Source organism: Chrysoperla carnea, chromosome 2 (assembly GCF_905475395.1).
Source record: "Chrysoperla carnea chromosome 2, inChrCarn1.1, whole genome shotgun sequence".
NCBI classification, from domain to species: Eukaryota; Metazoa; Arthropoda; class Insecta; order Neuroptera; family Chrysopidae; genus Chrysoperla; species Chrysoperla carnea.
Genome location: NC_058338.1, coordinates 70,458,401 through 70,477,124, shown reverse-complemented (window position 1 = coordinate 70,477,124; position 18,724 = coordinate 70,458,401). Strand labels below are relative to the sequence as shown.

The 18,724-nt window shown below is 31.8% G+C and overlaps 1 protein-coding gene across 1 annotated transcript; it reads left to right on the top strand.

Moving 5' to 3' along the window:
• The first annotated feature begins 443 nt into the window (after positions 1 to 443).
• On the top strand, positions 444 to 10,118 carry LOC123292891 (mucin-2-like). The gene is made up of 3 exons (XM_044873604.1): positions 444 to 455; positions 1,870 to 1,947; positions 2,076 to 10,118. Exons 1-3 carry the CDS (start codon positions 444 to 446, stop codon positions 9,033 to 9,035), a joined length of 7,050 nt encoding a protein of 2,349 aa, XP_044729539.1. The 3' UTR covers positions 9,036 to 10,118.
• The last annotated feature ends 8,606 nt before the right edge of the window (positions 10,119 to 18,724 follow it).

Below are 18,724 nucleotides of genomic sequence, written 5' to 3'. Positions count from 1 at the left end.
ATTAGGTAATTAATTATTATATGTAATTTAAATAAATACAATTTTTTCGAACATTTGTTAATTAACATTTTTATTATCAATTTATAATTTTTACGATGAAATTACTCATAATTTTATTGTAAAATTACTATTCCCTGCAGAGTAAATTTTTTAAACTTAAATGTGCTACAGAGTGGGCAAGAAGTAGTAATTTTTTAAAATTAGTGTTCGTCATGAACTTTGATACACAAGTTAGCAGGTTTCAACATGTTTCTGAAAACTTGTATCAGTTCATTAGGTATTCGGGTATTGTTTATGGATATTAAATTGAAAACTTTACTATGGAAAACCCTATCTATAACTACTTTTAACAATTGACAAAGCAATACTGTCAAAAACAACCTGATCTTTGACATGAAAGGGTCGCTGGACTTCATATGATCTCTTTCGAGCGCTTGATTCAAATGTCACGTTCAGTAAGACTCCTGACCTCTTTTATCTTCGACACTTTGTACTTTATTTGTATCATACCGCACTCAGTTGGGTAATGAACACTCATTATACCATGCATATATGAAATATACATAGTATATTAAGTTTAGTCCCAAGTTTGTAACGCTTAAAAATAATGAAGCTAGGAAAAAAATTTTGTCATAGGTGTTCATAAAATCACCTAATTAGTCCATTTCCGGTTGCCCGTCCGTCCGTCCGTCTGTGGACACGATAACTCAAAAACGAAAAAAGATATCGAGCTGAAATTTTTACAGCGTACTCAGGACGAAAAAGTGGGGTCAAGTTCGTAAATGAGCATCATAGGTCAATTGGGTCTTGGGTCCGTAGGACCCATCTTATAAACCGTTAGAGATAGAACAAAAGTTTAAATGTAAAAAATGTTCCTTATCAAAAATTAAACAACTTTTGTTTGAAACATTTTTTCGTAAACATCACTGTTTACCCGTGAGGGCGCCAATTAGGCGGAAATTTTATAATATGTGTACAAACTATACACTAAATGTCGGTCGGTAATGCAGAAACCTATAAAGTCATTTACATATGTACTATACTTTATTAGTAATGTATGTGTCACATGTTTGTATGTGTAATGTGATAAAGAAATCAACACTGACTATGCATGGTATTTCAACAATTAACTCAGTCAATTGTTTGTTTTCACTTGTTTTTATATTACGATACGTATTTTCAACCAAGCAACATAGCATTACTCTCAAAATCTAAACTATAAAAACCCGATCATCTTAGTCAAAAAAAGTGGTCAACCTTGGAATCTAATGGAACAAGCTGTGGGTAAAGTCTGGTGCGACCCTTGAGGTCCACACAAAGAACTTCCCAGTATAATAAAAACTCCATCGACTCGAAACGACTTTTTTGCGAATGCTATGACATTTTTTGGGTTTATATTGCCGTTAATACGCTTCGATCGACAACTCAACGAAGTCGATATAATTTTTTGTTCGCGCGATATCGACGACGAAAAAAATTTCTACGAACATACGTACGTACGTTTGTACATATGTATTTATTTTCTCTTAATATCTACATACGTACATACTTTCTCTTTTTTTCGGAAAAGTCACTTTTCTCCCGAAAAATTAATTCCGAATTAAATGCAGTTTTATGTTGGAACAATAAGCATATGCGTTTTGATATCCAATCGGGAAGTTTGGCTTTAAATGTAAATTTTTGATTTTCAAAAATGTTTTAAAATTTTTTACAGACGTACATTTTGATTTATGTATTAGATCTTTTTTAAAAAATTTTAAGAACTAATTAATTTTGGAGTTTGTTCAAAACTTCGACATTTATTGTTAATTAACACAACGGTAATTTAATTTGATTTGTAGATAACCATTGTTGAAATTTTTGTTTCAGATATTGGTGTTCCATCGTAATACAAGTGTAAGTGCTGAAAAATCGAATTGCACAATGGTGGTGTCATGTGATAAAAAGGTAAATAAGTTTTTTAGTGGTATTTGAAAAGATTATGGATAGTTAATTTTTAAGGTTTACGAGTTCTTTTTGTTTAACTCTATTAAAAAATGTTAAGAGTGCTAATTGTTAAATATTATTTTATACAGGTATGCACAGACGAAAAGAAACATTGTGTAGATATTGCAGATCCCTTCAGTTCAAAATCGAAAAATGAGAACAATGTTACGAAATTAATCAGACAAAACGATAATGATTATTACAGTACATTATGCTGGATTGAAATAACAAAAATCAAAGATATTCTAACCGAAACCGGTATAGAACGTTATGTAACACGAGAATATGCGATATCAGTAGAAACACCAGCTGATTTTAAGAATAATATTAATAAAAACACAAATTTCTCATATCACATATCGTTAAAATTCCGAAACAATAGTACCGACTTGCAAGAGGTTGAACCGTTTGAAATTTATGAAAGTGATACAAGAAAAAGTACAGTGGTAAATTTTACAACGATTTCTGTCATTGATAATATCAAAATACGTGAACATCAAAAAAAATTTTGTGGTGCAGGACCTATATTAATAACAGAAACAAGTGAATGGTCTAATTCTTTACATAAAAAATTAGAAATACGAGTTAGCCCAAAAAAACAAAAGTTAAAAGCTGCTGAATGTAATAATCTAACAAAATTCACAGAAACACCTGCAACCGAAAAATCCACAATCACTCAGCCAGACAAGCCTAGTCGCAGAACAGAGAGTGATAGTACAATAACTTCGCAAACTGAATATACGACTGAATTAAGTACAATTTCCTCTAATAAACCAAGCTCTACTAGTAGCACATCCACCACCATAAAATATAGCACTCCATTTGATCCATCTATGTTACCCAGTAGTGTTTCTAAAAATAGACCAGATCCTCGCTCCTCGACAATAAAACCATCCTCTTCAAGAAGAATTCCATCATCATCAGTTACACCGGACCCAACTTTCAGTACAGAAAAAACAACAAGTATTAGTACAAAATCTGATGAACCAGAAACTACGACATATTTGCCAACTATGTACAACACATTAACTCCTACAATGACAGCATCTACAAACACTGATACCGAAAGAACAACGCCAGATTATTATTCTTCTTGGGTTCCAACAGAAGAAACATCACCAGTGGATAATTCAACGGACGTAGCAACAAGTACACATGGTTCAACACCCATAAATAATACTTTCCCTTCTGTAACTCCAACTAGAGCTGGAAGTTTAAGTTCTTCACCCACACAAACGAGCATTGAAACAACAACGCCTGTACAAGATTCTACACCTTCAAGGAATACAAGTTTAATTCCTGATATAACTTCAACATCCTCTTCGTCTGAAGTTACTACTTTGCCTACCTCAGTAAGCGAAGGTGCATCACCTGAACCATCTAAATCAGAACCAACAGACGAAACAAATACACAAGGCTCTACACCTACAAATAATACTGCTCCTTCTGTAACTCCAACTGAAGCTGGAAGTAAAGAAACTCCTTCAAGCTCTTCACAAACACAAACGATCACTGAAACGTCTACCCATATTCAAGATTCTACACCTGCAGGCAATACAAGTACAACTTCTGACATAAATACAACACCTTCCTCGCCTGAAGCTTCTACTTTGCCTACTTCAGTAACCGAAAGTGCATCACCTGAACCCTCTAAAGTAGGTTCATCTGTGTATGCTTCAAAATCAACTATGTCAACACCAACAAAACCAAGTAGTGTTGAAAGTATTTCGTCGACAACATCAACAGAACCAACAGCTGAAACAAGTACACAAGGTTCAGCATCCACAAATGATAATGTTGCCTCTGTTACTCCAACTGGATCTGGAAGTAAAGAAACTCCTTCAAGCTCTTCACAAAAACAAACGATCACTATTAAAACTACCTCGGTACAAGATTCTGTAACTACAGGCAATACAAGTACAACTTCTGACATAAATACAACACCCTCCTCGCTCGAAGCTTCAACTTTGTCTACTTCAGTAACCGAAAATGCATCACCTGAACCATCTAAAACAGGTTCACTTATAGATGGTTCAACGTCAACTACGTCAACACCAACAAATCCAAGTAGTTTTGAAAGTACTTCTTCCACAGAATCAGCGGAACCAACAACTGAAGTTTCACAAGATTCAACACCCACAAATTATACTGCTCCTTCTGTAACTCCAACAGTAGCTGGAAGTAAAGAAACTCCATCAAGTTCGTCACCTACACAAACGATCACTGAAACAAGTACCTCTGTACAAGATTCTACAAATACAGGCAATACAAGTACAACTCTTTACATGAATACAACGCCCAACTCGTCTGAAGCTACTACTTGGCCTACTTCGGTAACCGAAATCGCATCACCTGAACCATCTACAACAGGTTCATCTGTAAGTAGTTCAACACCAACTACGTCAACACTGACAAATTCAAGCAATGTTGAAAGTACTTCTTCAACAGAATCAACAGAACCAACAGCTGGAACAAGTACACAAGGTACAACACCCCCAAATAATACTGTTACTTCTGTTACTCCAACCGGATCTGGAAGTAAAGAAACTTCTTCAAGATTTTCACAAATACTAATGATCACTGAAACAAGTAACCCTGCACAAGATTCTATAACTACAGGCAATACAAGTACAACTCCTGACATAAAAACAACACCCTCCTCGCCTGAAGTTACTACTTTGCCTACATCAGGAACCGAACGTGCATCACCTGAACCATCTAAAACAAGTTCATCTGTAGATGGTTCAACATCAACTACATCAAATCCAAGTAGTTTTGAAAGTACTTCTTCAACAGAATCAACAGAACCAGCAACTGGAACAAGTACGCAAGGTTTAACACCCACAAATATTACTGCTCCTTCTGTTACTCCAACAGTAGTTGGAAGTAAAGAAACTCCTCCAAGTTCGTCACCCACACAAACGATCACTGAAACAAGTACCCCTCTACAAGATTCTATAACTCCAGGCAATACAAGTACAACTTCTGGCATAAATACAACACCCTCCTCTTCTGAATCTACTACTTTGCCTACTTTCGTAACTGAAAGTGCATCACCTGCACCATCTAAAACAGGTTTATCTGTAGATGGTTCAACATCAACTACATCAACTACGTCAAATCCAAGTAGGTCTGAAAGTACTTCTTCAACAGAATCAACAAAACCAACAGCTGGAACAAGTACACAAGGTTTAACACCCACAAATAATACTGCTCCTTCTGTTACTCCAACGGGATCGGGAAGTAAAGAAACTCTTTCAAGTTCTTCACAAACACAAACGATCACTGAAACGTCTACCCCTGTTCAAGATTCTACTTCAAGCAATACATCTACAACACCTGACATAAATACAACTCCTTCCTCGTTTAAAGTTACTACTTTGCCAACTTCAGGAACGGAAAGTGCATCACCTGAACCATCTAGAACAGATTCTTCTGTATATGGTTCAACGCCAATTGCGTCATCAACGACAAATCTAAGCAGTGTTGATAGTACTTCTCCGACAGAATCAATAGAACCAACAGCTGAAACAAAACCCCAAGGTTCAACATCCACAAACTATACTGCTCCTTCTGTAACTCCAACTCGATCTGGAAGTAAAGAAACTGCCTCAAGTTCTTCACAAACACAAACGATCACTGAAACGTCTACTCCTGTTCAAGATTCTACACCTACAGGCAATACAAGTACAACTTCTGACATAATTACAACACCATCCTCGCCTGAAACTTCTACTTTGCCTACTTCAATAACCGAAAGTGCATCACCTGAACCCTCTAAAGAAGGTTCAGCTGTGGATGCTTTAAGATCAACTACTTCAACACCAACAAACCTAAGTAGTGTTGAAAGTACTTTTTCGACAGCAGCAACAGAACCAATAGCTGAAACAAATACACAAGGTTTAACACCCACAAATAATAATGTTGCTTTTGTGACTCCAACTCGATTTAGTAGTAAAGAAACTCCTTCAAGTTCTTCACAAAAACAAACGATCACTGAAACGTCTACCCCTGTTCAAGATTCTACACCTACAGGCAATACAAGTACAACTTCAGATATAAATACAACACCCTCTTCGCCTGAAACTTCTACTTTGCCTACTACAGTAACCGAAGGTGCATCACCTGAACCCTCTAAAGAAGGTTCAGCTGTGGATGCTTCAAAATCAACTACGTCATCACCAACAAACCCAAGTAGTGTTGAAAGTACTTCTTCGGTAGAATCAATAGAACAAACAACAGAAGTTTCACAAGATTCAACACCCACAAATTATACTGCTCCTTCTATAACTCCAACAGTAGCTGGAAGTAAAGAAATTCCCTCAAGTTCTTCACAAACACAAACGATCCCTGTTCAAGATTCTATAAATACAGGCAATACAAGTACAACTCCTGACATAAATACAAAACCCACCTCGCCTGAAGTAAGTGCTTTTCCCACTTCTTTAACCGAAAGTGTACCACCTAAAAGAGGTTCAACTGTGAATGGTTCAACATCAACTACATTAACACCAACAAATCGAAGTAGTGTTGAAAGTACTTCTGCGACAGACTCAACAGAACCAACAGCTGATACAAGTACACAAAGTTCAACACCTACAAATAATACTGCTCCTTCTGTAACTCCAACTAGAGCTGGAAGTAAAGAAACTCCTTCAAGTTCTTCACAAACACAAGCGATCACTGAAACGTCTACCCCTGTTCAACATTCTGACATAAATACAACAGCCTTCTCGTCTGAAGCTTCTACTTTACCTAGTTCAGTAACCGAAAGTACATCACCTGAACTCTCTAAAGTAGGTTCATCTGTGGATGCTTCAACATCAACTGCGACAACACCAACAAATCCAAGTAGTGTTGAAAGTACTTCTTCGACAGAATCAACAGAACCAACAGCTGATACAAGTACACAAGATTCAACACCCACAAATAATACTGCTTCTTCTCTAATTACAACTGGAACAGAAAGTAAAGAAACTACTATAAGTTCTTCACCCAAACAAACGATCACTGAATCTACTACTCCTGTACAAGATTCTACAACTACCGACAATACAAGTAAAACTCCTGATATAAACACCACTCCCGCCTCGTCTGAAATAACTGCTTTTCCTACTTCAGTAACCGAAAGTGTACCACCTGAACCATCTAAAAGAGATTCATCTGTAGATAGTTCAACACCAACTACGTCAACACCGATAAATCCAAGTAGTTTTGAAAATACCTCTGCGACAGAATTAACAAAACCAACAGGTGAAACAAGTACACCGGGAGAAAATTTAGCTACTGATTCCATTGAACCTAAAGGAAGCACAGAAAATACTTCATCTACAATTACATCAGGTGAAACAGATTCTAGAACTCATGACGTTACTTTCGGTACAGAAAGTCACACAAGCTGGGTGCCAACAGACAAGGATGTCTTATCATCAACATCGACATCGGTAGAAACGACTTACATTTCTTTGGGATCTACAACTACTAAAGAATACTCAAGTAAAACAAAACCAAGTGATGTACCAGTTACTTCGGAAACCGAACCTAGTTATGAGACAAAAGACACGACTCCCAGTTTATCTTCATCAGAATCGAGCCCTACTGAAAATGGAGACTCTACAACTACTGAAGTGTCGCCAGAAACGAGTGCAAGTTTCGTGACAACTGAATCCGATTTGTCAACATCTACCCAAGCAAGTCCAAGCCCTCGAGATACAGAACATACACAAAATCCGTCTACTGCCGCTAGTATGACTCAAAGCTCCGGACGTCCAAAAACGACCAGAGAAAATATTAAATCATCAGAATCTACAACTCTTTCCAAATTAATAACTCAAAATGAAACTGCTCAAATTACGAATGAAATTGTAACGAATACTGTAATAATTACTACCGAGTCTACAAGTGAAGCAGTTACATCATCAACAAAAACTACCGATGAAATAACCACTATTTCCGATAAAATGCCAGAAGCGGAAACTACACCTACAACTTCAATTACGATAAGTTCAAGTTTAGTAACAAATACTAGTACTTCACTTACATCGAGTACTCATGATCCAAGGCCAGTCACGAAAGATGGAAGTGCATCGGTCTCTACGCCTAGTGAAAATACACCAAGTATAAAAACAACAAGGCGAACTACTCCTACATTGTTTACTGTTTCAACTACGGAGAGCTCAACAAGTGGAATTGTAAATTCTAGTACACCAGAAGTGGGGAACCAAAATGGCACTAATAAATCAACCACTTGGCCAGATTTTACTCCGACAACTGAGAGTAAACCAACAATAAAATCATCAACTTTGCCACCATGTGAAACGAAAATTACAACAACAACAAATCTACCATTCTGCGTAACAATTGATGATGATGATTTAAATAAATGTAAAACAATTAATACACACACTTCCAAATCACCCTGTATTGTAACAAAAGAACCAGGCACTACACCATTTGGTATCTCACCTTTAATTTGTTATTCATATTCAATACATATTAATTCAACTGAACGACATTTTTGTTATGATTCAAGAACATGTTCAAAAGAATATTTGAAACAACACACGCGTACGTTATTAAGGTTTGCTTCCAATGATTTATTTAATGATAAACTGTGTAATATTACAATAAAAATTGAGCGTGAAGATACAAAATACTCAAATACGCTAATATTATCGAATCCAAAAACATTGGTTGAGTTATACGCTGGTATTGATAACTTATTGAATGAATTAGATAAATCCACCAATAAAAATGGTAGGCCTTGTAAAAATATTAAAGATTTAAATAATCAAGAAGCGAATTTATTATTAAGTAAACTAATACAATACGTGTATAAAAGACCATTGGAAGCGATTCCATATCCAGCAATTAATTATAAAAGTGATCCACCATTCTTAAATGTACCATTACAAAGTCGATCAAATAATCATTTGCCATCAACGTTACACAAAAATTTTGAGAGTAATTTATCACCACCAAAATCTGATTTCTTAATTTTACAAAATAATCCATTTGTGAATAATTTTAGAAAAAATATGCCATATTAATAAATTTAGAATTAGATCGCGAATACAATTGTTAATTTGAGAGCAAATGCCATCTCATAGCAAAAAAAGTATGAAATTAATCTTGCTAGAATCATTCTTCGGTAATAATAAAAATCCTTTAACATGTCACTCTTTAAATAAGGTCTTTTTCCCACACTTTTTGTTGTTGTGTCTAATATATCGTAGTAACTTTTTACACGTTTTTAAAACAAAGTACAAATATGTTTTCACACATAGCTTTAGTCTCTTAAAATAAACCTTTAAATGTTTTAATTCTAGACACATGCCTTAAAATGTATTTCGTGCTTCAAAATTTTAGAAGAAACTGCACCGAATTATACACTCATGTGCAAATAGTCATATACGTGCTAGTGAGATAACAGCATTATTAACGTTTGCCTACGAAAAGTATCATACATCGCAGAAGTATGTTAAAAATGCGTTATCACATGTGTATCCTACAAAAATTTGCCTACGCCTCAAAAATGTGAAAATAAATGATAATTATTATTTAAAATTTGTCATGGCTTATTGAGAAAAATAGAAAATTAAAACAGTTATTACCGCCTTAGTACGGCAATGAACTATTTTTCCCACGTATACTAACTGAGAAAAGAACTTCTTTTCTCACGGGCGTAGATAAAATAACTCACTAATTTTAAGAGTGGCGTTAGCAAATTTGCTCTTCAATAGCAAATGTATTTTTGGTCTTAAGTTAGATTTTACATAAAAAGAGACTGAATTATATCTGATATTCGTTAAATTATTCAAACATCAAATTTAAACCGAATATTTTGCAAATAATAGAATATTTTAGAAATTTACGGGTAACTTCAGCTAAAATCTTGTTCACTTATCGTTAATGTAAATTTGGAGACATGTTATTTTTCTTTTCCAAACCTTAGTTATTTTTCATAATTTTGTTATATTTCACTGAAATACATACTTGGATTGAAAAAGGGATGCAAATTTTCCCCTATTCACAATTGAGAAACAACTTGCGAATTAAATGCGCAAAAATTTGTTATTTAATCGACCGAGTATAAATCACTACACTTTTAGATTCGTTAGCAAGTGTTAGATATCGCTTAAAATTGTTTCATAAATAGTTTGGTAAAAATATGACAAAATTCTGATTATTCCTTTAAATAACCTGTCTCAATTTACATGACTTAAAATGAACCTTGATTGTAAACGTACATGATTTTTGGTATTTGTTTGGGAAAATGTAATTCCAAAATTGTCCAAATTTAGTAGCATGTAGTAAATTAGGTATGTAATATCTATGGTAATTTTGGCCTTATGAAAAATTTTTATTATTTAAAACTTTAGTCTTAATTAGAGTATATTATTGTAACTATTTTTAAAAGTTTAATATAATTTAAAATATAATTATGTAGAATTTTATTTAATTTTTAATGAAATGAAATTTAAAAACAAATTAATTGTATTATATCAAGTAATGTAAATAAAAAAATTGAATGATACACCGTGCAAAAATAAGATTTTTTGGCCAGTTAAATTGGAACATAATAACTTACCGCGCAAAAAAAGAGCTCAAATGTTGATCTGGAAAATATATCCTTTTAAAAGGTGTTTTTCCAATTTTAATGCGCTATTCTTCAATCCTGTTGGTTGAAATTATTTCTTTTCTTCACAAGTAGCAGATGGGGCGGGAGGCCAATGAACTTAATTGTTTTTAATTCTAAAAGAAAAAGACAGAAAAATGAATAAAAAAATCACAATTCTGGATACCTACTTTAAGCCCTTAGTATAATTAACTAACCCCGAATAACTTAGTACCTAAGTAATAAATGTAATCTTCAGTTGTAACATTTTGTATCTTATGTATTTAATTTTAAACTTTAAAATTTTAAACTAATTAACTGTAAAAAATATTTAGTGGAAATTTTAGTAGAAATTTGTGTCAAAAGCAAAACAATTTATAAGTGAGGAAAAAAATAAGTAAAAATTAATAATAAGAAATATAGCCCCATTATTCTCAAAAATATTTTATTGATAATCTAATAAAAATTAAAAAAAAAATTATTAAAAATTGAAATAAATATTTATATATATCTAATGTATTTATTGTATTGTTTATTTTTATACAATATTATTTATTATTGAAAATTTCCAATCGAAATTTGTTAATTTATTATGCAAAATGTAAATTAAATTATAAATAAAAAAATTTAATTATATGAAATAAAAAAAACTGTTTTCTTTATTTGAACCATAACTTCAATTTTTTCTCCGAATGTGTAAACTTTTATGTTTCAGAAAAATTATATAAAAAAATATTTTGAGTTGAGAAAAAAGTTCGTTAAAAATTTAAAGGTAAAAGCCTTGAATCTGGTAAAGCGAAAAAATTTTGTTTTAATATTTTGAGCATTAGAACTAACAGGAAGTAGTTATAAGTTGTACGTGTCTGTCGTATCTGTCTGTGATATCGTAGCTGCTAAACGGATGAATCGCGATTTACTGTTTCTTTTTTTTCTTTAAGTTATTTTAAACGATAATTCTTAGCTTTGTCTTAAGTGCGAGATAACTAGAGAAATTTTCTTTAAACATACCTAAGAGCACTCCCGATCAAATAATCATTAAAATAATTAAAATCGTTTCATTCTTTTAGAAGCTACGACGCCACAAACGAATTAATCGCACCCGATTTTCTATCGTTTTTTTTTTTTTTTTTTTTTTTTTTTTTTTTTTAATTTTTAACTAATATTATAAAAAAACTGGGAACACATTTTACGCAAATATCTGTCAAATAAAAGTTGGAACGATGTATTCAAACGAAGCATAAATGATACAAGATAGAACATATTTTGAGGAAGCAAGCTTCTATATAGTCTTTTATTTCTTTGAAATATTTTTTTTTAAATCTTGTTTAGATTCGGTAGAAATTGAATTTAGAAATTATAGAGGTTAATACTTTTCAAAGAATAATAAATAAGTTCAACTAAACTTTCCTTTCGGGGGCAGACATTTTGTAACCTTGAGAATCATATGACGATTACAACTCTTCGAAATGTTTTAATCGTTATATCTCAGAAACGGTTATTAATTATCTGATCTAAAATTTTTGTCAGAACTTATTTTAAGATAAAACTTACCGTTTGGCTAAAAACTCCGAAGAACCCGTTTTTGCGACCATTTGACCTCAAGTAAATTTTTTCCAGGTATCGGATCGATGAGAATTTTTAGATTTCATTTATGATGGTGTTTTGAACAATTCTACCAACTTTGAGCTGGGTGTGAATTTTTGTACCTTCACTCCTATTTTTTGGTTTTATTTGACCGGATAATACAACTTTACTAAGTTTCTTAATAGTCAAGAAAAATTTCAAGTTTTATTATTCTGATAGGTTAGGTTATATTGGCTGTCCACGAAGGACACACTTAGGCTATAGAGCCCATTGTGATACCATATGTGTTTTGCCACCTTTTCGCTGATAATTTCATTTATCAGCACCTCAATATCAGAGCCTGAGTGCACTTTCTTCATGCATATAACATGCACTACACCAGCCCATCACAACTATTAATTAAATTAATTTTGTTGCGATGCCGGGAATCGATCCCGTGGTTACGCCTTAACCAACATGAGCAATATTGCGACTAACAGAGTGACATAATCTAACTTATTATTCTGATGCAAGTCTGAGATCGTTATCACCTTTCATTCACGATCAATTGTGAAGGAAAGAATGCCACAAACGAAAAGGTGAATACATAGACATCCATTTAAAAATAGTGTTAATACATCGCCATGATTAGAAAACGGATATACATGTTGTAAATTTCGATATGAATTTTTGGACCTATTACATTAATTTCCCTATGCTTTAGTTAAAAAAACCAATAATTTTTTTAAAAGGAAGAAGATCTTCTTCAATTGATATAATTGTTAGCACAATATTAATTATTTATCTCTTGCATTCCAATATTAATAATGTAATCAAAAAATAAAAATTAATATAATATATAATTTGACCTAAATTTAATTATTAATTTTAACTATTAAATTATATTATATATTATTTGGTATAATTAAAAATCAAATATCCAAGGTTTATGTGTATGCTATAGCAGTAATATAAACAATTGCACTTTTATACTTGAATATATCAATAGCGGAGCTAGCAAGAAGCAAGAGTTGACCGCTTAGTAAATGATGAATTAATTTGTCAATATAAACAATTGTAAAATAAAAAAGTATAAACAAAATTAATGAACCATTTCACTATAAAAATATTTATTAACTAATAAAAATGAAATAATAATCACATTAAATAGAAATAATATTGGTTACAATAATATACCAAGAGCTAAATTTCGTCAAATTTTGACATTGTATTGGACGATTATCATTATTTTATAACATCGATAACACTGTTCATATATATTAGCTTTACAAACGAGTGAAATTTACAAAATTTAAAAAACTCTCCATTAAATTACCTTTTTCCTTAAAGCCTTTTCCAAACTGAGCCGATTCTGAAGATCATTGTACTTTTTTTAGTTTTTTGAGTATACGCAACAATAAACTCTCACTTGAAACATAGCTAAGAACTTGAAAAATCGAAATCGGTTCACCCGTTTAGGCACTACGATGCCACAGACAGACACAAGGCAAACAGTCAGACTGACACACACATAGCGGCCAAACTTATAACACTCCTTTTTTGTTTGGGTGATAAAAATTACAAATAGCAAAGGATTGCTTTACGAATTATGCCAGATTTTCAAATTCAAATTATTTCATTTACATTCTTAAATAGCAAAAGATAATCTAGGAGCGAGTTATTAAAATTTTGAAGGTTGTTTTAAGAACTTATTATAGTCTTTTCAAAGTATCGCTGATAACATTACTCTATACAGCAACCCAGATATCCAGTTATTGAAATGTAATTCGAAAATTTGGAAATAATTTTGTAATCATAACTTCGATCGATAATTCGACGAATCGTTTCTTTTCCATAAAAACGAACATATAAAAAAAAAACAGAAAAACAATATTTTGGATACTTCATAAAAGCTAATTTACTTTTAAAAGCTTATTTTAAAGGTTTTAAGATTTTAAGGGTTTGCTTATTTGAGGACCAGCCTCCCGCTCGACCTTTGGTGAAATTTAAAAATATCAACCCCCTTTACTCTTGCGTATCTAGAGGTGGGGGATGATTAGTATTAATGGCAGCTTTTTTTATAAATCAAGATTATTGTTTTTCCATTTTTATGATACTTTCGTTTTTACAAAAGTTATTTAGGTGTATCCAGACTTTTGGCGTATACTGTATATACAGTCAAACCTGGGTAAGTGAGATATGGACAAGTGAGAAAACTCTATAAGTGAGAGTAATAGCCAGAACCCGTCATTTTAAGCTCCCAAAACCTCTATTAACGAGAAACGGAAACCTCTGTAAGATAGAGTTGTTTTTCCCTCACGGACCTCCGTAAGTGAGACTGCTACTTATCTATACCTCTATAAGCGACAGTCGAGCTTTATTTATTTATATTATTTAGGAGGAACTATAGCTACAACATAATTTTATCATATTACATATTTACTACATTCGTACTGGCTGTGACTTGTTATTGCTGCGTGCCTCTATAAGAGAGAAACGCTACCCATCCATATACCTGCATTACCGAGAAACACGGGTTAGTGAGAAACCTCTATAAAAGCGAGAATGACATTGTGCTCCCTTGAACTCTTGCTTATCCAGGTTTGACTGTATTTTGAAATATTAACTTTATTTGAAAATAATAAGTTATCTAAATATGGTATATGTTATGAATTTTTTTTTATATCCTAATGAAACTTTCCATAAAAATTTTATGTTCTACAAAGTAAACATCTATATTATGAGAATTTAAATTATTTGACACTAAATTGGCTATTGTGATCAATAGTCGTGTAAGTATTGATTTTCAAAATTCATTTTTTACTTAATATAAAATAAAAAAAGTATTTATTATATTACACATCTAAGAAGCAAAAGTAAAGAATTTCACAGATAAGATGACAACATCAGATTTGAAACATTCTTTACTTGCTACCGCTGCTGTTTGTATACTATTTTCCTTTACGACGAAGGCAGCAAGCGGTAACTTGGCCAGCTTCGTGTAGCACAGCTTGACGAAAGATGACACTTCCACCCAGAGGGGGAGAAAAAAAAACCCGACTGCGTTAAATAAAATCTGAAAAGAGAGAAACAAGTTCAACAGTTTACATAGTGACTTTAACAGTCGTGGCTCATTAAAATCTAGATCGGTTGAAATCTTCCCAATAATGGGTTCCGACTATTGCAGTCGCTATGTAAACTACTGGACTTGTTTCTTTCTTTTTAGATTTTTTAAATTATTTATTTTATTTATTAGACGTTGTGGTCATATATTTAAACAATATTTTGTAAATTTTGTAAAACAACACCTGCTTAAATTCAGTTTGAGCCTGTTATTCCTAATAGGTAGATCAAAAAAGTATCAAAATGGATATAAATATTTAATTTTCAAGTTTTTAATTAAAATAATAGTTTTCATTAACAAAATATTAGATTTGTTTTATTATTTTAGGGAAAATTGAAAATATTCATATTTTCTACACAAGATATGATCTTAAATCACCAAAAATTTACTTACTTGAACGCTCCCTTAAATTACAATTATCAAAATATAAAAAGCAATTGTTTAGGAAAGAATATTATAAAAATCACAAACAATTCTTAAAAAAAAAAGATTCTCAAGATATTTAATATCACAGATTTTGTTTCAGAACAATCTATTTTTCTTTTGGTTATTTTAATTAACGACACCCACACTTAAGAAAAATTGCTTCGTAAGACATCACAATAATATTAAACTTTGTTTTTTGTTCGGACTAAATAGTCCGAACAAATTAGACATTTAGCAAATTATATTCTGAAACGAGCAGTTTCTAAACAAAAAGTTGTAGGTATTTAATTTTTGAAAAAGATTTACTGTCTATACATGGTATTTCAACAAGTAACTCAGTCAATTGTTTGCTTTATTCATTACAAATTAACATTTAAAAAAAATTGTTTTTTGTATATAGAAAATTTTTTAGGAAATGTTTATTATTCAAATATTCTGCTAAATATTCTTTTATTACATATTATTAATCTTAATGTAATATCTAATTACATGTTATTAAGACAAAAATTAATTAAAGTTCCTGTTAACCTCAGAAATCTTAGAAACTGATACAATTAAATATAATATACTAACCCAAACAGCTTTTTTGTAAAATTTAATCAGTTTCTGATATCTGTTGACTCTGCTATTTAAAAAAATCACTTAGAAATAATCACATAAATAATCATACACAAATTGAAACTAAATATAAAAAAAATAGAGTTTCTGAAACAAAATATGTTCCAAATACACTAAATTCATACTTGATTGGTATCAAAATGGTCCCAATAAACGATACGGCGATGTATATAAGTCGAAAATTGTTGTCAGTTTGGGTAAAAACATAATTTTTTTTTGAAAATTTCGATTTCTGAAATGATAACTTTCACGGCAATTTCGTCCGTTTTTCTTTTTGCCTCCTGTCTATAATTTTGTAAAAGCTAAATTGAACAAAAAATTACGTCGTAAAATATTACGAATAATAACATTTTACAATTGTTTATTCGAAGTGAGCTTCGAAGGTACATAGCTTCGCGAATAAAATTTGAGGTATGTTATGCTTCGCTGCGAAACGAAAAAATTAGATACTGCGCATAGTAGACTAAATAATTGGTGTTTATCATGCACGGTCATAATGGACTAAATTCGGAATATCTTTAGTACTTGACATTAAATTAAACCAATTGTTTGGAATTTTTGTAATCACTTGTGGTTTATAGAATTTTTCTGTATGATTTGTAAAAGCTACTGTTTCAGGAACATTCAGATGTTGTTCAGTATTATTTGAATCTGGGAATATTTGAACAACTTGATGATGCACGATATGTGTAAATGGGATAAAACTAAATAATTTAGTTTTAATTATCGGCTCGGATTGATGATTTTGATGGCTACATTCGCGTTCTGGCTGGTGATTCATAATAAACCTAAAACCAAATGAATTGGTTATTAAAATAACAAAGATAAAATTTTAAAATTATCTACAATATTTTACTTGTTTTAATTTTAAAATTTTATCATCGTGTACCTATTCGAAAATAAAGTCTTTGGTCATTTAATTGAAAATCGGACTCTTCATGTCCACACTATTTGTTGAGTACAAAGTAGGTGAAGGGGGCAAGTGAATCGATTGCAGCGCTGCTCTTTAATGAAATTTGCAATAAATCAAACGTTTTATTTAAAATGTGTTCTATGTTTCAAATGCTTACCTGTAATTGATATAGTAAACTTGTTGCATTAGAAATTGTGAAAATAATAGACAAAATTGCTGCATAAATAATATTTTTAAAAACAATGTTAGATTAAATTAGTTTTTTTTTTTTTTTTTGAAAATAGTATTAAATAATGAATGTAAATCATATATTCAAATCATAGACTTATATGTGCATAAAATTATATTAATAAAGTACCATATTTATCATTACCATCTCCGGGCATACACGGCTAGAATAACTTAAGAAAGGGCAGACTTTTAAAGGCATTTGTTTCTTTTCGATTACTTCTATCAGATCGATTTGTGTTACATTTTTGAATGTAGCGTACAGAAAAAAAGGGTGTTTTGCCTCAAAAAATTTTTTACTTTTAAAAGAAAGGCAAAAATTTTCTTGAATCAAGGAACAAAGTCTTAAGAATAATTTTAACATATATTTTTAATACTTTTTTTCTCTGTATAATTGTGCATATAAGCTTTAGCGATAGCTTAGTTGATATAAGCTTTACAAATAGTCATGTATGAGTGACTCAAAGAAATAATTATTTTTTACTTTTTAGTACAAAAGCTTGTCCTTCAAAAGTATATATTATTTAAATATTTTTCTAATTTAAGGGTAATGATGCATTCAAATACGTTCACCAACGTCATTCACAGACGGGCACAATTTCATCCTATTTAAAGTTAGAGAAGGCTTCATTGAAGGGGCTGGTAAGAAGGATCAGACAACTCACTCATTCACGTCTGAGGTTCATTTGTCTAACCTTGAAAACGTTTATAAAAGCAGACAAATTTAACTTACTTGAAAAATATTTTATCGAACTTGTTTGTATCTACGAATGAAGTTTTATATGAAGGATCAGATTCCGGCTTTTCCGTTTCCGGTGGAGGGGCATTCTTTTCTGACGGTGAGTCTACATGTGAGTTTCCACCCGAACGTGCGTCTATATGTTCATCTGGATGTACATCTTTGTGTGACGAATTGTACAAGTTCTTTAGCCAATTCAAATCAAAATCTAACTGATTATTTACATCGCCAGCATGTAATTTAGTTCGATTTTGTAGAAGATCTTGGCTAATTTCTGCTAAAACACCTTGAACTATCTGTTTCATATCGTGTGGATTAGAAAAATTCGCATCTTTAATCAGTTTCTCCAAATTTGCGCTGGGATCTTCACTTACATTTTCGTCGGATTGAAAATATGCAATTGAATCGTCAGTAAGTGGTTCATGATGATAAGTTGGTTTTGGCGTTGTATTATGGTTTTGTATCGTTGGTTTCGGTGAAAAATGACTTTCTTTGGTTTGTGAATATTTT